Source organism: Paramisgurnus dabryanus, chromosome 1 (assembly GCF_030506205.2).
Source record: "Paramisgurnus dabryanus chromosome 1, PD_genome_1.1, whole genome shotgun sequence".
In the NCBI taxonomy this organism is placed as follows: Eukaryota; Metazoa; Chordata; class Actinopteri; order Cypriniformes; family Cobitidae; genus Paramisgurnus; species Paramisgurnus dabryanus.
The window spans coordinates 40,717,578-40,739,072 of record NC_133337.1 but is presented as its reverse complement, the minus strand read 5'-3'; the positions used below and the strand labels follow the sequence as shown (position 1 = coordinate 40,739,072).

The following is a 21,495-nucleotide window of genomic DNA, read 5'->3' as shown; positions in this document are numbered from 1 at the left end:
TTTGATTACACTTGCAAGTAATTGGTATTAGAATAAAGCTTTGTATTGTAGGTGCAAATAGATTTGCACAAAAAGATTGTCTTAAATGTGACCCATGAAATTTGTTACATTTTACTGACATTATTTTGTTAAGGAAAGAAATTGAAGGGTTTGCAGGTCAAGTGTTCACAAAGCAAGCCTTTGGGGTGTTTTTGTACGAATTCCTTGCACTATAGGTCACGTAGAAAAGCATTGACACAGAAAAAAACGTTTTGCAATGAGCACCCTCGCAAAACAATTTGCAGAATGAGGATATAAATGGATGCTTTTCAAAAAAAAAAATCTGACAATATGCTAATTCCTTACAGGGGAAAAGAATTTGAAACAGTTAAGTTAGATTATTTATTTTTTGCAGTTTTGCTCTTGAATTTATTGCCAAGGAATGTGTTTGCAGAATTCGGATTTCGTTATATAGTCACGTAATTTTTTGATTCTTTTTTTCGTGATATTATCACGAATTTCCGCGGTTTTTTTCATGATATTATCACAAATTTCCGTGTTTTTTCATGATATTATCATGAATTTCCGCGTTTTTTCGTGATCGTTTAACGAATTCCTGTTTTCGTGTGATTATTGCGTATTGGTTACTCAACTGTTTTGTCCTATTTTCTTACCATTGTCGCTTCGGTTTAGGGTTAGATTTACATAAAATGACATCCCTACCCAAACCCAACTCTAACCCTAATGCCAGGCGACATATAAAAAATAAATCAGAAAAAATAGTATAAACAAATATATAAAGTGACATTCTAATGCAAGCACCAAATCTAACCGTAAACCGAAGCCACAATGGTTTAACAATAGGAAAAAGCAGTTGAGGTACAAGTACCCAATACGATAATCACACGAAAACTCGTGTGATTATATGTGGAATTTGTTATAAGATCACGAAAAAACGCGGAAATTCGTGATAATATCATGAAAAAAGAATAAAAAAATTACGTGACTACGTCATTATGCAATTTTAGGGGGCTCTTTCTGTGGACTGAATAAAGTAGGCTATGCTTATCCTCTAGATTGAGCTTTATTTTTCTTTTTGTACTGTTTAACAGCAGAACTAGATGCCATGTTTTTATTATTGAAATGATCTTTTTACTGTATGATAATGAGATTAACTGTGTTGGACTAAACTGCCGCCTTGAACTTGAAAACGGGACGCACATCTTGTTCGCGGCAAAGCGCTTCCTACCCAAGCGCGTGTGCACAGAGCTGAATGAGTTTATGTTCGCGTCTTTTTGGTTAACAGACAAATTCACATAAACATGTAAGTATCATAGTAAACAACTGATTATCTTAACCGAACATTTTATTGCATTCGGTCTTATTACTGGCTAACTGTAACTCAGATTAATTTATTTGAAATAGGCTAATTACTTTTTGCCAAAAGTCCTAAGTTAAGTTTAAGGTTTATAATGGAGTTTAGTTTTACTGATCAACTTTTACGAAAGTTACTGCAGTTAAAATAAGATCTTTTGTTTCATTAACAGTTTCATTTCAATCAAATGAGAGAAATAGAAAAGTTTAAAATGTAACCTTGCATTATGTTTACCGAAATCCATGCAGTCAGTGCAGTAGCCTATAGGCATTTTTATCTGATCTAAAATCTTATGTTATCAGCTCTTAAAATAGATTTCTGTGCTTTCTGAATATGATATGAAAGAAAAATAGTTATTGATTTGTTTGTGGTTTAGAGAGCTTTTTTAAGAGATGCATTTGTATCACCACAAACCATTCCACTGATTTTATCTCGTTGTTTTATGAGAATATTCTCATTGTATCGTTGCTTAGGCCAGGAATTGATGATAGGTTAACAAATGCAAAGACTCTAAAAATAAATGAGCTTAATGACACCTTTGAGGAACCAGCTTTTGGCTGAACGGTTACATAAAGAATGTTAAACATCTTTCAGAACGTCTCAAAAAAGCTTCTTTAGATTACAAAAAAAAAGAATTATGAAGAAATGGTTCTTCCAAGAAACTTGTTTTTCAAGAAACAAAAATGTTTGCTCTATAGAATCGCTTTGAAGAACCTTTAAAACAGCTTTAGTTTTAAGTGTACACTTCAAGTGCAACATATTTGCAACATTTAATTATGGTGCAAACAACAGGAAATGACAGGTCTTAGGAGGAAAAAGATTACTGTATAAATTCCCTTTATCGATAATGTTACCATAGTAGCCCTACCCCAAACCTTACCCTTTTTATACGAAATAATTAAATATGGATTACCTTTATATTATGCACTGTAATGGTTAGAAATGTGTAGGAAAGTTTTGAAACAATAGTAACAATATAGTAAAAGTTTTTTTTTAAGATGCTAATACAGTCCTACCCAGAACAGTTTATTAGAACAGTTTATTAAAACCATGTAGAAATTAAAAGCATAACAGACAGATAAGTGTAATCACAATAACTTGCGAAATTTGTACCAAAAGTAATTAAAATGAGGATGTGCTGCAGAAGTGGTCCTCTGTGAAGTATATTAAGTTTTTTGGATAGCTTTTTTTGGAAGTCGCAGCCTTTGAATAGGGACAAAGCTTCACTGTGAGGGCACGAATTTCAAATTGCATCGACTGAGAGATGGCAATGTCGCAAATCTGTGACATAGCATGAAAAAGGCAATGAGCGGCTACGTCCGAAAGCTTAGGCAGCTGACTTTTTGCTTCAGAGGATGGAAGGCAGCTCTGTAAAGCTGAGAAACACATTCGTACAGACTTCATAGGCAGAATAATGAAATTCTGTTATAAAACCAGAGATAACTTATAATATATTTGAAAACTACAATACAAATTTTCGCTAGAAATGCAATTAAATGTTGTAAAAAGTGAAAATATATCCTACAATAAATTTGTGCTTCAGTCGCTTCTTGAGCAGCATTTCATTTTTTCGAACTTGACCAGGTTTTGACCAATCATATTTCCCGGGCACGCCCACACATAGAATTGTGGGGCAGGACAATCAAAGGTATCTCAGGAAACAGGAAGTAAAGTAAACATTGGATTCGGACGTGCATCAGATTCGGACGTGCCTTGATGCCTTTATACCTTGGAATGCTGCCTCCAAAAGCAAAATGTTTGAGCTTTCGGACGCAGCCAGCGTTTGATTTCACTGCCATAAAGCAATGTGTTGGAAAGCTTCTTGAGGAGGAATATTTGAATTTGGGGCTGAATTCGGATCTGTTCCATGCAATTATATGAATTTAAAGATGTGGATTACAGCAAAACAGGCTGTTGTCATGGCAAACCAACAAAATATTACAAAAATGGTTAAATGATTACAGAAATGTTATTTATTTTAAGGTTTAAAGTGTAGTCTTGTGTAATTTTAGTAATCACTACAGTGGTTCAGGCTGTAGGATTGCCGAAATGAGAAATGTTAATGGCAAGATGGTGTAAAACTGTGTATTTCTTGTCAATTATCACCCTTCTGCAGCTTATACCAGTGACGGAAATATTAAAGAAGAATAAAATAAAATAAAAAAGGATAAAAATACAATATTACAAATAAAGCAAAACATTTTTGCTTTAAAATTTTCCTGCCTGGCTTACGTTCAGTAATAACATGCATTTCAGTAAGTGCATTGTTTTTTAACTATTGAGGTGAACAGTAGTGATAGTGATGTAATTGTTTCAAGTCTCTGTAATTTATCAGTGTTATTTATTTGGAAAACATGCTCAAAAGCATATCATCATACATTTTACTCCACTACATTTTATAAATACAAGTTGTTGTTTTACATTTAAGTACATAATTTTTTTTGTACTTTCTTACTTTTACTTTACTTTAAAATCTTTTTTATTTTAACTCAAGTTGTATTTAAGTAACTGGGTATTAATTTAAATTTAATGTAGTGGAATAAAAAAGTATGAGACTGAGCTTAAAAATGTAGTGAAGGAAACGTTTTACAAACAAAAGCCTTCTGATGAAGTATAGATACTTGAAAAATGTTCTTACTGTAAGTAAAGAAAAAATACTTTACTATTGTTCACTTCTGCTATTGAAACTCTTTTCTTTGTATATAAACATAATCCACAAAGTCAATCACACTTGCAACATTTCTTTAAACCATGCCATATGATTCATCTGTTTCCAATAATACACGTTTTATTGAACTTATACTTTTAATGTTGAAATGAATAGATGCAAGGAAAAGATTTCTCTAATGTTTAACATTCTTTGCCTCTGTGTGTAAAACAACTTTTTGGAAACGCTTTACACTACAACCCACAACACTGAAAAAATTATTCATTTAATTTACTCAATCAATTTATTTAAGCTACATTTAAACAAAAGTTTTTTGTTTTGTTTTGTATTTCTGCTTTTTTAAGTAGCTTAATAAATAATTGATTGCGACCACCTTAAAAAATTGAGTAAATTAAATGAATATTTTTTTTTTCAGTGAATGTATGTTATCTTGCTGTAGATTTAAATTGATGTTATTTACTGGCAGCTGTTTGTTCAAAGTTAAATGAACATTAAAAATTAAAAAGTCTTTGTCTTTACAGAATAAAACTAAAATAACAGCCTCATGCAAAGCATTCTGGGAAACAATATCTGGCATAAAAAACAGAAAGGGTTAATAAGGATATCTGGTTCCCAGAATGCTTTGCATGAGGCTTTTAATTTAGTTTGGATGGTTTAACTGCGTTCTTCTGTCTTTTTTAATAGTCTAAATAAGACTCACTGAAGCACGCATCTGCATTATCCATAAACTAGGTATTTTGGGCAAATATTGTTCTATAAATCACATGATATTATATTAAAAATATATGATTTCTGGTTTAAGGACAATTACTGTAGATACAGTATATGCCAGCATTTATCTTTCTGTTCATTCTGTTTTGTTGATTATTTATCAGTTATTATCTTAACCACAGTGCAAACAAAATGCAATGTTTATGCTTTAATATTTCATCTTGACAAAAACTCAACCAGAGGCGGACACTACTTAAGTATTTTTACTTTCTACATAAAAGTACATTTTTAAATATTCGTATTTTATTAGTGTTTTTCTTTGGAAAACATACATTCCAAAGAATTTCATAATTTCAAGTTTTTGGTTTATATTTAATATTTAAGTACATTAAACATCTAGTTTTTTTTACTTTTACTTAAGTAAAAAGTACTTTTGTACTTTTACTCAAGAAAAGTATTAAATCAATTTTAATATGCAATATAAAAGGAATACACAGTATGATTCTATGCTTTAGAATGTAGTGAACATTTTTTAGTAAAGTAATTTTTTCCCAAGACAAATAAAGCACAGATACTTGGAAAATTTACTTAAAATACTCAAGTAGTGTCCACCTCTGAACTCAACAGAAATAAAACATCAGCACAAAACTATCTGAATAAAAAGCAGTGATACAGTAAACAATTGCTTCACATATTGATTCAGTTTTTCGAAGCGTTCGAAACACCATACACGCTGGCGACATCATCTGGTCAAAATAATGTAAAAACAGCAAGATCTGTCCAAACATTTTACTCTTTTTACAAAATAATAGCAAGAATGTTCTAAAAATATGTTTTTAAGAAAAATAAAGTATTTAACTTAATTAAGACATAATTAAACGTGTATTCTGTGTTTTTAGTTTTATTTATGGCAAACACATCATTAAAACGAACTCTCTTTTTAATTCTGCACATTTTTGTCATTAAATCTGTCTATAAACAAAATAAGACAAATTGGTAGTGTTATTAGTCAGAAGGATGAATGTTTTATGAACTTTTATTATAAAACTGACCCGAGTTCACCTACACTGGTCATTTGTGATCAACTCCCCCTAGTGGTGAATCGTCGGATTTTCGAAATGTTTCGAAAAAGTTAAGACGTAATGAAGCATCGTTTGCTAAAAATCACGTGACTTTGGCCAGTTCGAAACAAGCTCCGAACCAATGATTCGAAACAAAAGATTCGTAAATGTTTCAATGTGTATATATATATATCTCCCAAGGGTTTTTTCCTCCTAGAATTTTATTTTACTTCCCCGGCTAAAATTCCAGGGTTTTTTTCTCCTAGGGGAGGCAGCCTTTTGGGCTTAACTTCTATACGTTACATTAGTAATACGTTAGCTTATAATGTTGATTTATAGCCGCAGCAAATTTAGCTGCTTGTGCTATTGTGTATTATGTTGTGCTATCTGTCGATTTTCTGTGCTTTTCACTACATCTATTATGTAAAGCTGCTTTGATACAATTACCAAATTGTGAAAAGCGCTATATAAATAAAATTGAATTGAATTGAATTCTGTCCTTGAATGACACGCAGTGTGATTATCATACGCCAAATTCCGCTTATGAGGCGCCAGTCCTTCCCATTCACTTATATGGTAAATCATTTCGTGTCGTTTTATTTATTGGTTTCTCATTTGTTTTCTGTTTTTTTTATCATTTTCGCTTGGGTTAGGGTTAGAACAACTTTTTGCTATATAAAAATGACATCCTAACCAAAACCCCATCTCTAACCCCAACTCCAAGCGATCATGGCTTATATATAGATAGAGAAACCTGTATATTAAATAACCTGCTTAAACAAATCTCAAATCTAACCCTAAACCCAAGCGAAAATGGTTTAAAAAACAGAAAACAAATGAGAAACCAATAAATAAAACGACACGAAACGATTCGCCATATAAGTGAATGGGAAGGACTGGCGTATCATTTGCACGCAAAAGCGGAATTTGGCGTATCTATTGAACGATAATCACACTGCGTGTCATTTGTACGCATATTTTGAGAATGGGTTGATGTGACATAATGTCCTATGGTGTGACACACATAAAAGAACCACAGATTTATTTTAATCTCTAAATTTCTTAAAGAACAGTTGAATATTGCAGTGGGGAAGACATTTTCATCAATCATTTTTAAATGGTATAATTTTCACAGTTTTAAAGGATAAAAAAAAGTTTGTCTCGTATTTTTTGAAAATGGCCAACAAGTATTGGGGAAAAATAATGTGATTCATAATTTAATTAAAAATATGTGTTTAATAATTAGGATAAATCTCTCCCATGCTATTTGTATATCAGGGTGGCACTGAACCGCATGTAATGAAAAAAATCTCTATTTCATATATAAAAGTAGTTTATTATTATAATTATTACTGTCACACCATAGGTAACATGTAGAGTTTACTGTACAGTTTAGCATGTCCACAAAAATTGTGAAAGAATTGAGAAGTTATTAATTAGGCTACATACAGTAGGAAATAAGTAAAAAGTAGTCAGGAAGAAATATTTACAGAAATAGTGATCAAAAACTTTACTCTTAGGCTATATTTAAACAAGAATGTTATATGTATGTGAAACAGAAAGTCGAGAGCACAAATGTTCCTCATCCAGTTGAGCAACATTAATTTTCTCTTTATTAGTTTGACAACAGCAAGACTATCTGGTGTCAGAGACTAAAACTGGTTTTAATTTGCTTCTGTATATGAAGGTTATTTTAAGGAGTCTTCTCGACTCTGCGTGCAGTCACCCGCACATCGCTCGGCAGACCCAGAATAACCAGCTCGTCTTTCAGCTGAAACACAAGTGGAGAGAAAGATTAACACTTCATGCATTTGACATTTGTATAACTGTCTACTGGCAGCGTCTTTTGCATGAACAGTCCTGGTAATTTGACTTACTTTCTGCATAACAAACGCAAGGTTCCCACTGTCTGTTAGGTCTAACAATGAAGTGACTTTCATTTGAAGTCCTACCACATTTTCTAAAGATAGGCACAGACACACAACAAATAACAACATATAAAAACAGATTGCTAGCATAATATATATAGATCAAATATATATTGTGATAAAACACCTACCTCGATTCACAGAGAAAGCCCAACGGCCTGGAGTGTTTACATTACTTGTGGACTTGAGGTTGGGGATGAGGTTGCCGTCGTTTGACATAGGAACAACAAAGTAATGCTTGGAGCCAACTGTGTCAAATCCAGACTATTTAAATCATAAAAACAAATACTATATTCATATGATATGGAGGATAAATCATAAATATTTTATTATTCGGATATATAAGAATCTCTCACCTCTGTTTGATAAACTATTGTACTCATGTCACCATAGTTCATCAGAATAAAGGAGGAGACACCATCCGAAATTAAAACCACTTGAAACGAGATTGACTGAAAAGATTAAAAACATTGATTGTCACAACAACATCAAGATTCACTCAACAGAGTTTTGTGTCAAAGCTTACAAAAACAAAAACTTACTGGGGCTGTATGATATAAAAATGTGTTTAAATCTGTAGTTTCAACATAGTCCCAAGTTGCTACAAAGACCCAAGTAGCGTTGAAGCTCAGACCAGGGTAATAACGTTTGATATCTTCTGTGGCTCGTGTGAGGACATTTCCAGATGTGTACTGCTGATAGTAGAACTCACCAAGCCCATAGTCATCCAGTTCAGTCCAGAGAGGAGCAATTAAATCTTCACCTCCGGAAGGAAAAGTGTAAGGATTTGATTCTGGGATCGCTTGGTTGAATGAAAGGAGTCCATTATTGTTTACCTGAATTTAAAGAAATAAAAAAAATCCATCCGACAAACAGCAAAGTATCAGTTATCTTAAATGCTTAAATATCACACAGTAGTTGTGTTTATTTGTACTTAAACTTGATATAATGAAATTGAATCTCACATATATCAGGCTGTATGGCCGCTCAAAATACAGAAATGGACTGGACAGGTAAACTGGAACGTAGTCCTCAGTGCCAACAACAACAGTTTGTGCGTCTCCTGCTGCCAAACCAACTGGATAGAAAATCTCTGGTGTTGCAAAAGAAACACAAAAATACACACAAACATTGATTTAGACGTTTACATTTCACACTCATTTATGATGTTTGTTCACTTTACACTGTGTGTTCAGGCTGTGAGAAACACAATTCATTGAATTCATGGGTCTACCTACCTGAAAATTGTACAATGCCTGTTTAAAGAAAAACAGAGAGCAATAAATTCTCAATACAAAATATTGCACAGGTGTAACCGATGATTACTGGGGGTGTAAAATATTTGAGGACAATTTAATTAGTAAGGATACAACGATCGCTATATCAGCCTTTATCTATAATATTGGCACTTTTTCTCACTATTGGGTGAACATCGGCTGATTGATCAGGGCAAATTATATTCTGTCAATCAAAAGGGGCGGAAAAAGGCATCCGCACTCATGCTGTATGATTACTTTAAAATTGGGTTACAATGACAACAAAGTTGAAGTTTGTATGGTTTGAATGAACTATAATAATTTAAATCAAAGAGTAAAATCAAAACTATCAGATTCATTCCAAATAATTTATTGTTAATTTGTTACATTGAGCGTCAGATCAGATTAGGGTTAAAACGCCTACCTTGATTTGCAGAGAAAGCCCAACGGCCTGGAGTGTTTACATTACTTAAGGACGTGAGGCTGCCATTGTTTGATCCAGGAATGACAAAGTAATGTGTGGAGCCTATTGTGTCATATCCAGCCTATTTAAATAAAATAAAAAATTATACCCTGTCGAGATCAATTATAAAATACAAATATTTAGAAATTGTGAAAGTTTATGTTACCTCCACTGGATAATTGATCACACTCATGTCACCATAGTTCATCAGAGTAAAGGAGGAGACACCATCCGAAATTAAAACCGCTTGAAACAAGTTTGACTGAAAAGATTTAAAACCTTGATTATCACAGCAACATCAAGATTCACTCAACAGAGTTTTATGTCAAAACTTACAAAAACAAACTTACTGGGGCTGAATGATGTAAAAATGTGTTTAAATCCCAAGTTTCAACATAGTCCCAAGTTGCCACAAAGACCCAAGTAGCGTTGAAGCTCAGACCAGGGTAATAGCGTTTGATATCTTCTGTGGCTCGTGTGAGGACATTTCCAGATGTGTACTCCTGGTAGTAAAACGCAATAATTCCATAGTCATCGAAGTCAACCCAGAGAGGAGCAATTACATCTTGACCTCCATTAGGAAAAGTGTAAGGAGTTTCTTGTAAAGGTTGGTTGAATGAAAGGAGTCCATTATAGTTAACCTGCATTAAGAGAAATGAATCAAAACCCATCAGACAAACAGCAAAGTATGAACTAGGATAAGTGATGATTTTTCATTTTCATTTAGACAGTAAATAATGAAATTGAAATCTCACATATATTTGATTGTATGTGCGCCCAAAATATACAAACGGACTGGTTAGGTAAACTGTAGCGGAGTCTTCACTACCATTAACAAGAGTCTTAAAGTCTCCGACCGCCGAGCCAAATGGATAGAAAATTGCTGCAGAGGAAAGAACCGAAATAGACACAAATTGTAAGAAATATGTTTACATTTCACTCTCATTTATGATGTTTTGATCATGATTCTTATATTACAGTATAATGATTATAAGATCAACATCACGAAAGCAGATATTTAATTCATAAAACACAAATGTAACATTTGGCACAGTTTACCCTGTAGTACAGTGTAAATCAGAAAAAACAAGATGTTTGACTATTTGCATATTGATGTATTTTTATGCAAATGTAACTTGTTTTGTTGGGCAGCAGATATATCGAAATACAGCAAATGGGATGGTTTGCAATAACTGAATGATGTTGATACCTGAAAAAGTTATGCATAGTCAAAGTTTTACGCTGATGCAGACAGCAGAGATACTGCCGAGACATAGAGAGTAATGACTTATTTTCCCAGAAATCATGTAAAAATTTGTATTTTTTATATAATTTGCAGTCCTATTGTTTTGTTTTTCTGTGTGATTTTGGGTATTATATAACATGCCGGAAACAGCAGTGGAGTTTCTAGCACTTGTTGTAGTTGTATTTACATGTGTGGGGTATAAACACATACAAACACAGTTAAAGACCCTTTAAAAGCTTTGACTTGCTCAACATGCAGACTTTTAAATTTGACGGAGTGCAAGATGAGCCATTAATATTTTAATCTGAGACCGAACTGATATGAACACCCAAAAATTTTTGTTAAACTTTCATGACTTCTATTACAAAGTGAAAGATTGCATTGCATCAACAACAACATCATAAGAGGGCACTTCATCTAGAAAAATGTTATGAACTCATGTAGTTACAACTACAACTATTTTATTTGAAACAGAGCTCTGAAGCGAATGCCGCAGGCGCACTTAGGACGTGTCTGAATTCACTCTTGCCAGGATAACCACAAAAAAACGTCCCATGCACATGATCCATAAGGGTTGAACCTATTCTCCTAGGGGTGATTCACATAATGCATCTTTTGCATGCTCAAGTTCATTATTTCAAATGTAGGCACCTCGTCTTCGACGGGCATGCCCATGGGCGCAAGTGCATTTGCTATTTCTTTTTAATATGTCAAATAAATTTACAGTATGGTGTCCCCAGCGTACATATGTGAAGTTTTAGCTCAAAATATCATTTATTACACAATAAAAATGCCACTTTATAGGTGTGAGCAAAAATGTGCCATTTTGGGTGTGTCATTTTGGGCGTGTAAATGCAAATGAGGTGATCTGGCAGTGCCGTGGTTGGATAGTGCAGATTAAGGGGCGGTATTATCCCCTTCTGACAGCCAAATTTCAATGACCTATCTTTACGTGCTTGCAGAAAATGGTTTACCAAAACTAAGTTACTGGGTTGATCTTCACATTTTCTAGTTTGATAAAAGCAATGGGGACCTAATTATAGCACTTAAACATGGAAAAATTCAGATTTTCATAATATGTCCCCTTTAAACAAGGTGGGGCTAAAAATAGCAACAAAAAAATGCACCTACACTCTAGAAATGGCTGGGTTATTTTTAAGCCATGTTGGGTAAATATTGGACAGTACAGATGCTGGGTAAAAAATTAAACTCAATGTTGGGTTCTTGTTATGCAACCATGGATATAATAACCTAGCAGTTGGGTTTAAACAACCCAGCATTGTGGCAATTTTACCCAAGCGGTGTGTTCTGTGTATTATTTACCCAACATTAAAAATAACCACCTAGCCATTGCGCTGGGTGAAAGATAGAGATATTATCTTCAAGGTTTTACTTTACTCTTCCAGATCAGTCATTGGCACCATTACAAACTTGATTAACACAACTATTATCCATAAAACAATACATAAATGAAAAATTTGTTTTGCGTTTTATAGTCATTATATTCTATATAACAGTTATTACAGGTTAAGCACAGAAAGATGCATTTTTTTTTATCAATTTCCTATCTCAATCTCATTTGTGTTTACAGTAATCTAGGTGAATTACCATAAAATATAATTCTGTCTCTAGTAAACACACAAACTATTTACACATCAGTACCAAAATACTGGTCAGTTTTGTGACATTTGGTTCAGGTTTCTATCTGATTCTGGAATTATATAACATACCAGTTGTCCTGGTTGTACTGGTAGTTGGAGTTGTAGACGTTGTGAAGGGTGCTGAAAGAATAAACGCATACAAACATCATTAAAGACCCCTTAAAACATTGACAAGCTCAATGTGTGATCCAATTCACAAACTTTACATTTGACAGAGTGCAAAATGAGTAATCAATATTTCTGGTATGTTTTCCATAACGTGAAAGATAGCACATTTACATTATTTTTACATAATTGGATTAACTCCTAAATGTGAACTCTATCCTAGATGTAACAGGTCTATCATTACCTGTTGTTGTTGTTGTTGTTGTTGTTGGTGGTGGTGGTGGTGGTGGTGGTGTTGTTGTTGCACTGGCTATTAAAGAAAAACAGATGTATTAATATTAATAATCACATTAATACTGTTATTAAAACCTACAATGAAGATCTTACTCAGATACAGAACCGATATGAACACCAGAAGATTTCGTGAAACTCCAATGAGTCCCATGATTGCAAAGTCAAAGATGAAACCAGAATATTCTGTAATCAAAAAGAGATTTATTATTAGTCTTGTTATGACTAATAATATTATATGTGAATTTTACCTTAATTCGGATCTCTTAAAGGACTTATTATTAAACATACAGATCTGATTAAATTAGCTGCACTTAAAGCTGCAACAATTGAACTGAATTTTTATTTAAACAAGTTTTCCTTGGCAACTGCAACCAGTCTAATGTTACACATCTTTGAGTTAAAGTCCTACTGTATATTACTGTAATTGTTTATTTGGTTATTAATAAGAAATAAATGCAAAAATGTAGTAAACATTGCTTTCTATCAAAATGCTTTTGCTTGTCTTGTATGAAAGCAGTTAAAAATCACTCATCATATAATAATACATGTAAGTGAATAATATCAAATACAATACAAAATATAAATATATAAATGTACTTAAGAGCATGAGACATATTAGATATACAGAATAGATATCTTTAACTTACCTCAAGTTAGGTTTATTCAACGTGCTCTTACACCTGTTGTGGGTTAAACTGCTGTGCAGGAAGTCTTCTGCTTTTAAAGGTTTCACAACCCCGTAAATAAACCCTCCTCTATGAAATATATAAGATTAGTATACTTGCAAGTAGTTGTTGTTAGAATAAAGCTTTGTATTGTAGATGCAAATAAATTTGCACAAAAATATTGTCTTATATGTGACCCCTAAAATTTGTTACATTTTTCTGCACATTATTCTGTTAAGGAAAGAATTGAAGGTTTTGCAGGTCAAGTGTTCATGAAGCAAGCCTCACGTGGGAAAGCATTGACAAAGACAAAAGAGTTTTGCAACTTAAATTATTTTTGTCAGCACACAATGAGCACAATAGCCAAACAATTTGCAGAATGAGGATATAAATGGATGCCTTCTCAGAACAACACAATAGATCTGACAATACGCCAATTCCTTACAGGGATACAATTTAATTTTAATTGAAAGCCTATCAAAATAAATTGAAATAGTTTAGTTAGTTTATTTATGTGTTGCAGTTTTGCTCTTGATTTTATTGCTAAGGAATGTGCTTGCAGAATTCAGATTTGGAGTCTTTATCTCAAACCAGCTAAAAGATCAGATATACAGATAAACATAATTTGATGTAATCAGCTCTTAAATCAGGTTTCTGTGCATTCTGAATATGATATGAAAGAAAAGTGATTTATTCGTTTTTGTTAATGTTTACGGTTTAAGGTAGATAACATCCTTTTAATTGATGTTTTATTATCACCACAAACCATTCATCTGTTTTTAAACTCATTTTTGTCTTATGAAAACATTCTCGTTGTTTGCCTGGAATTGATGCTAGATAAACTTTCACTCTTAAAAATAATATGCTTATCACGCCATAGATAGAGGAACCAGTTTTGTTTGAATGGTTACATAAAGAATCTATGTTTTATGTTGTCTGTTTTTGCTGTATATTTTAATTATGAAGCTTTTATACTGCTGTCTTGGCCAGGACTCCATTGAAAAAGAGATTCTGAATCTCAATGGGATTTTTTTCCTGGTTAAATAAAGGTTAAATAAAAAAAATAAACCAGCCCAGTCTCACGAAATTTCGTTATATAGTCACATAATTTTTTGATTCTCTTTTCCAAATTTCCACGTTTTTTCATGAACGTATAACGAATTCCTGTTTTCGTGTGATTATCGCTCATTGGTTAAAGACTGGAGAAAATGCATTTTGTGTGTCATGGCAAACAAACTAAATATGGTTGAATGAGGTAGTAAGGGTGGATTCACTACAGTGGTTCAGTCTGTGGGAATGCCGAAATGAATGAGAAATGTTAACAGCAAGATGGTGTAAAACTGGAGTCTCACCCCATGGCGTCAATATTTGACGACACTTGACCATGCGTCAATATGTTGACGCGGAGGGTATACCTTTCGCGTCATTTTTTGACGAACTGAGGACTTCAATACTATTTCGTCCGTTGCATTCTCTTTCCTATTTTCTTACCATTTTCGCGTCGGTTTAGGGTTAGATTACGCAAAATTAAACAGTGTACGCGAAATTAAACAGTTGTCACCTGGCGTTGGGGTTAGAGTTAGGTTTGGGTAGGGATGTCATTATGTAAATCTAACCCTAAACCGACGCGAAAATGGTAAGAAAATAGGAAAGAGAATGCAACGGACTTAATAGTATTGAAGTCCCCAGTTCGTCAAAAAATGACGCGAAAGGTATACCCTCCGCGTCAACATATTGACGCATGGTCAAGTGTCGTCAAATATTGACACCATGGCCTGAACCCTAGAGCTTAGGTAAAGAAAAAAAGCATAAAGAATGAGCAGAGCTCATGGAGATCAGCCCAAAGAGGATGAGTGCAAGAAAAAGAAGAGCAAGAAGACCCCAAATTATAGTCTTTTATCCCCTTTCCTTGACCATGTGACTAAACCCAACTTCATAAATTCAAATTGATAAATCAGAAGACCACCTTAAACCCCCCTTTACTGGATAAAAAGCTGTGCGAATAGTCTTTGATCACTATCAGTAAAGCACAGGAATGCAGATGGTACAGGACAGAAATGGGGGTTGTGACAGAGTCATAAACTCCTATATTTTCAATATTACAAAGTCATGAACATTTCATTAGGTAAATGAGTTAACTGTCTGAAATAAGTCAGAAATGACTACTGAAAACATGCCATTAATATGAGTAAGAAACGCCAATGCCCACTTTTTTAATATTTATGAATAGGAATATGTACAAATCTGAATGTCTGTTAAGCTGTTAATGTGTAAATTATTAACGAATTAGTCCTTTCAAGATGTTGATACGTTTCATTGTCTGTGAAAATGTAAGTTAATGTACGTGTTATACAATCACACTTCTACCATGGCCTGGAAGTGCAAAAATAAATTACAATGGTAAATTACTTATTTACAAGATTAAAAACAAATGTACAAGTTTTTTAACAAATTTACAAGTTTTTTAACAAACGTACAAGTTTTTTTAACAAATTTACAAGTTTTTTAACAAATTTACAATGAGTGAATACTTTTACAAGTTTTTTAACAAATGTGACCAGTCACGGAAAGTAGGGACACAAGTCGGATCTGGGCATTTTGAGTTATTCACAGATTCTGAAAGTGCAGTTTCTAAGCTTTGCAACGATGTGTAACACATGGAAATCTGATAAGATTTGGAGAAGTTGTGGCCATTTGAATAAAGGAACTCAGAAATACTCAAACCGAGAAAATCGAGACGAAAGGGACTCTTCTTTTCAGCTGGGGGAGACAATAGGGCTCATTTACATCTCATTTAGCTAAGCCATACCCCCTGTAAAACCCTTTTTGAGATGTTCTAGCATCATATGTAGTATTTTATGACCAAATGACAACCCGCAAAAATAAACATGACTCTTTTACCTTTGTGGGGATCACAAGTCGAATCTAGTCTGTTTTAGCTTATCCAATGACCATTTTTCTCCACAAATGCGTATAATCCGTGAAATATAGATTGTTTACATCAGATTTCGCATGAATGTCTGGTAATACAATATAATATACAATCTGAAGACTATTTAAATCGTAACATGTAAGGGTATATGAGCTTACACTCCGTTAAACACATGAACCCGCCTTCAAAGTTTGTATTCAAAATAGGGAAGTAGTATAATAGATCATCCAAACAGCGCCGTCGAAAACGTGACATTCTTTAGAGATGTTACCAATGGCTCGCTCGTTCCTCCATCAGCCAATGACTTCATGGAAAATATTGATAGACAAAACATGTAGCCAATTATATGAAGAATACAACGATATCTGTGTAACGTCTGTGTCTGGACTCATGCTGCGGTGCAAGAACTGACATAGAGATGACGTCAAAGTACCGCGAGAGCGAGTCGAAATTAAACTACTCCGTAAGATTTCTTGAAGAGCTCTCGCGGTACTTTGGCGTCATCCGACTGCGGCGCCGCATAAAGTGAGTGACGCAGCTGACGTACGATGCGGCTGACTGTTATTTGTTCCGCCCCAGCTTCTTTTATTTTTCTTTTGTTTTGTGCGCCCGAGCTTTACAGTCTGGGGAGACGCACGCTATAAGTTTAAAAAAAAAAAAAACTTAGCAAACATGTCTGAGGAACAGGGCAGCCGCGTCACTACAATCACGTGACTTCACGCTCGAGCCGGAAGAGAAGACAATGCTGAATAAAGTCGTAATTCTGCTATTTTTGGACCAAACTGTATTTTCGATGCATCAACACAATCTTACTGACCCACTGATGTCACATGGACTACTTTGATGATGTTTTTATTAACTTTCTGGACATGGAAACCATACATAGATTTTCAATGAAGGGGAAAGCTCTCGGACTAAATCTAACGATAAAACATCTTAAACTGTGTTCCGAAGATGAACGGAGGTCTTCCGAGTTTAGAACGACATAAGGGTGAGTCATTAATTACATTATTTTCATTTTTGGGCGAACTATCCTTATTTAGTAGTCACGCTGTTCCCTTTGGGGGCGGAGGCGAAAACAAAAGCTTATACAGTATGTAAATATACACACAGACACAATATACGCCCCTCGCTGCACGCTAGAATCTCCGGAAAAACAAGCCTATTTCAAACGCAAAATGTACGCTTTTAAATATACAAAAACTGCTATCTCAAACATGGAGAGGCTTCTTCGTGATCTCAACTAACAGATTCTGCAATAAAACGAAAATCACAAATTTTGAAAAAAAACTTTGTTTCTCATTTTCTCGAAACTTGTGCTGCCGACTTGTGCCCCTGGTTTCCGTGACGGGTCACAAATTTACAAGTGTTTGAACAAATTTACAATGAGCGAACAAATTTACAAGTTTTTTTTAACAAATTCACGCGGTTTTTTTTTAACAAATTTACAAGTTTTTTGACAAATTTACAATGACTGAACAAATTTACAAGTTTTTTTTAACAAATTTACACGTTTTTTAAAAAATTTACAATGAATGAATAAATGTACAAGTTTTTTTAACAAATTAACAAGTTTTTTGACAAATTTACAATGACTGAATAAATTTACAAGTTTTTTTTAACAAATTCACGCGTTTTTTTTTTAACAAATTTACAAGTTTTTTGACAAATTTACAATGACTGAACAAATTTACAAGTTTTTTAACAAATTTACACGTTTTTTAACAAATTTACAATGAGTGAATAAATTTACAAGTTTTTTTTAACAAATTTACAAGTTTTTTTAACAAATTTACAATGAGTGAATATAAACATTTACAAGATTTTTAACAAATTTACAAGTTTTTTAACAAATTTGCAAGGAGTGAATAAATGTACAAGTTTTTTTTAACAAATTTACAAGTTTTATAACAAATTTACATGTTTTTTAACAAATTTACAATGAGTGAATATATTTAAAAGTTTTTTTAACAAATGTACAAGTTTTTTTAACAAATTTACAATGAGTGAATAAATGTACCAGTTTTTTTAACAAATTTACACGTTTTTTAACAAATTTACAATGAGTGAATACATTTAAAAGTTTTTTTAACAAATTTACAAGTTTTTTTAACAAATTCACAATGAGTGAATAAATGTACAAGTTTTTTTAACAAATTTACAAGTTTTTTTTAACAAATTTACAATGAGTGAATAAATATACAAGTTTTTTAACAAATTTACAAGTGTTTCAACAAATTTACAATGAGCGAACCAAATTACAAGTTTTACAACAAATGTACGTTTTTTACGGAAAGGGTAGGTACAATAGGCTGACGTCACGCATTCGAGCCTCCGGTGGGAATAAACCCGGAAGTATCGCCGTGAAAATCGCATGAGAGTTGCGAATGCGATGTTGTGTATTAGGCTGTACATTCTATTAACGGAAAGAGAGTGATAATATGTATCCTTTCGTCTGTTCCCAAATTACAATTACCATTGTAATTTATTTTTGCACTTCAAGGCCACCGTACACTTCAGGTTTTCTCATGAGATCATGCGTGCAAGTAGACAAACCCTTCATCTAGATAACTAATTTCAATAACTAAAATAACACAGGGTTTTTGGAAAAACAAAAATATGAGCAAAACATTTTTGCTTTAAAAATTTTCTGCCTGGCATACATCCAGTATAACATGCATTTCATTAAGTGCATTGTTTTTAACTATTTAACTAAGTCTCTGTAAATTGATCAGTTAAGTAAAATTAAAAAAGATTTTTAAAGTAATTGGGTATTTATTTAATGTAGTGGAAAAAAGTATGAGGCTGTGCTTTAAAATGTAGTGAAGGAAAAATGTTCCAAACAAAAAGCTTCTGATGAAGTATAGTCATTTTTCTCAGTAAATATATTTTTCAAGGTACTTTTAACATGAAATTTTCACCAGATATTGATAACAATCCATGCAATCCACACATTCAAAAAAAATTAAACCATACATGTCCATAAATTAAGTTATGTGTAATAAATGTAAAACAACACAGGGTAACATATTGAACATGTTTACTAAAATGTATTTAATACTTTGTAAAAAAGCTTTTGTCGGTAATGAAAGCTTTACGAGGTCTCCTCTATGGAGAAACTAATTGTATCCATTGCTCAGGTGTGATTTTGATGCTTTCATTCTTCCACACAAACAATCCTCAAATCTTGAAGGTTCTGTAGTCCATCAGTTGGAACTCAGTTGCTTTCTTATTAGTGACTGTCTTGGCTTTCCACGCCTTTTTGAACCTCCTTTTCTTCAGAGGTCTAATTACACATAACTTAATTTATGGACATCTAGGGTTTAATTTGCATGTGTGGATTGCATAGGTTGTTACCGACATGGTGAAAATTTCATGTCAATAGCATCTTTAGAAATATATTCACTAAAAAAACACTGGTGTGCTCAATACTTATTTTAGCCGGCCTAGCCCTGAAAGAATCTAAAAGCTTTTTAGCTAGCGGATATTTATCATTTCTTCCTGCTTTTTAAGAATGTTTGAATGACTTTCTTTTGTTGTGACAATTTCTAGACATAAAGGATCTGTTGAAAGGCCACACCTTCAAGCAAACTGAAACTATGTGTAAGAGTAAGTCCCAGCCAACATAGTCTATATACAGTATGTTAGTCACAACACTAGTAATATTTGGTCTAGTCAAACAAAAATGTCTAATAATCTACATTAATATAATGATAAAAAATTAACCCTTAGGATTTTAAGGATCTATTGAATCTGTTTTTGTATTATTCTTCAGCTATTAGGGCTATGGGGCCCAATTGTGCACAACACAACGAAATTTAAAAAGCAAACGTAAGTTCACAACAGGGACGTGCACAGACATTTTGAGGGGCAGGGGCTCAAGTGAAATAAAGGGCACTTCTCATAATTATGTATATATTTTTCTTTTTTTTAAACAAAAAGTATATATTAACGCAATTCTGACTTCCTTTTTAAAAAAAAGATTAAAAAAGTTAATTAATTTTATCTTCCTCAAACTCACGCAATTGTTTAATTTTCAAAATATGTCTACAAAATAATCAGTTCACACAGACACCATGGTCTCCTTAGTAGTCTAGGTTTATAGAGCAGCAAAGGAAGCCAATGTGCATGTTTTGAAAACATTAAATTACACATTAATTACAAATTTGTTAAAATGCTAAAAACAAAGTTGTGACTGCTGAGTTAGCGCTACATTCCAATAAATGCTATATCATATGCTAGCGTTTAGCTGATTAGTTGTTAGTTGTTACTCAAAATGTATTTTTGTCAAAATGTATTTTTTTGTTTTTCTAATAAGGGCTCAAAATATAAGTTCTGTTTACTAATGTGAGCTTCTGGCATGAGCCTCAGAGCAGAGCAATCAGAGCAGAGCTCAACATTATTATTCATGACCCTTTCAAATAGGGCAAAAATAGACCATTAAATTAAAATGACAAAATTCTAGGGTTGTAAATAGACATGTAAAAACGTTTCTGGATAATTTTTGCACTTAATAAAGCATCATACCTTCTATGTAATTGTCAAAGAACAATTTAACATATTATGACAACACATCCTATGGCACCTTTAATCTGAGGCTTCATATTTATTAGGGTTACACATGTCAGAAACAACAAATATGGATTAGGCCTATTTATTTGTATTTTATATTTTACTTTTTTGTGATGTCAGTGAAAATTCAGACTGGGCAAGTAAAATACTGAACCATCAGATTTCTTCCCAATCTACTCCAGCACTTCAGTATAACACATTATACTTATTTAACAGCCATTACAAAAAACGCAAACAAAAAAAGGTTACTACTGCAGTTAGCAATTATTTTATTGTTTGTGCTTTATTATTTTATGAGCAGTCTATTTAAACTACATACACTATACACGGATACAAGTTTGCAACTCTTCAGGTTAATATGGGATTGCCATGGAAAACAATGTCCCTGAATCGTTATGTGTAACAACGTGTCCCATATTTTGTGCATAAAACTGTTAATATAAGAATGCTTTCTTCCTCACACACTTACCGGTGGCTGCCTGCATAATCATGCACATGATCGCATCTCGTTCAGGCTGAGCTTTGGCGCTTGAAGCGCGAATGATGCAGCACGAGTGTAGACAAACCAATCATAAAGCG

The 21,495-nt window shown here is 33.2% G+C and overlaps 1 protein-coding gene across 3 annotated transcripts; it reads right to left on the bottom strand.

Annotated features, from left to right (window-relative positions):
* Positions 1-7,185: 7,185 nt before the first annotated feature.
* On the bottom strand, positions 7,186-13,497 carry LOC135743084 (uncharacterized). Of its 3 annotated transcripts, none has more exons than XM_065260623.2 (15): positions 13,395-13,497; positions 12,841-12,930; positions 12,698-12,763; positions 12,418-12,468; positions 10,197-10,324; positions 9,792-10,082; positions 9,608-9,703; positions 9,403-9,523; positions 8,961-8,978; positions 8,688-8,815; positions 8,265-8,558; positions 8,079-8,174; positions 7,854-7,986; positions 7,672-7,754; positions 7,186-7,565 (listed from the first exon to the last, which is right to left on the bottom strand). In XM_065260623.2, the coding sequence occupies exons 2-15, from the start codon at positions 12,896-12,898 to the stop codon at positions 7,488-7,490; spliced, it is 1,641 nt and encodes a 546-aa protein (XP_065116695.1). In that variant the 5' UTR covers positions 12,899-12,930; positions 13,395-13,497; the 3' UTR covers positions 7,186-7,487. The 3 variants fall into 3 exon arrangements, with proteins under 3 accessions (XP_065116695.1, XP_065116696.1, XP_065116697.1); XM_065260624.2 differs by having other exon boundaries at positions 12,418-12,471; positions 12,710-12,763; XM_065260625.2 differs by having other exon boundaries at positions 12,418-12,471; positions 12,713-12,763.
* Positions 13,498-21,495: the final 7,998 nt, after the last annotated feature.

What these genes read in the sequence shown, in the direction of transcription:
- LOC135743084 (XM_065260623.2), bottom strand. Translation starts at nt 12,898, where the DNA reads ATGGGACTCATTGGAGTTTCACGAAATCTTCTGGTGTTCATATCGGTT. An exon ending in AACAACAACAACAACAACAG is followed by an intron (nt 12,469 to 12,697) that starts GTAATGATAGAC and finishes TTATTCTTTCAG; the next exon opens with CACCCTTCACAACGTCTACA. An exon ending in GCACATACAATCAAATATAT is followed by an intron (nt 10,083 to 10,196) that starts GTGAGATTTCAA and finishes CTCTTAATGCAG; the next exon opens with GTTAACTATAATGGACTCCT.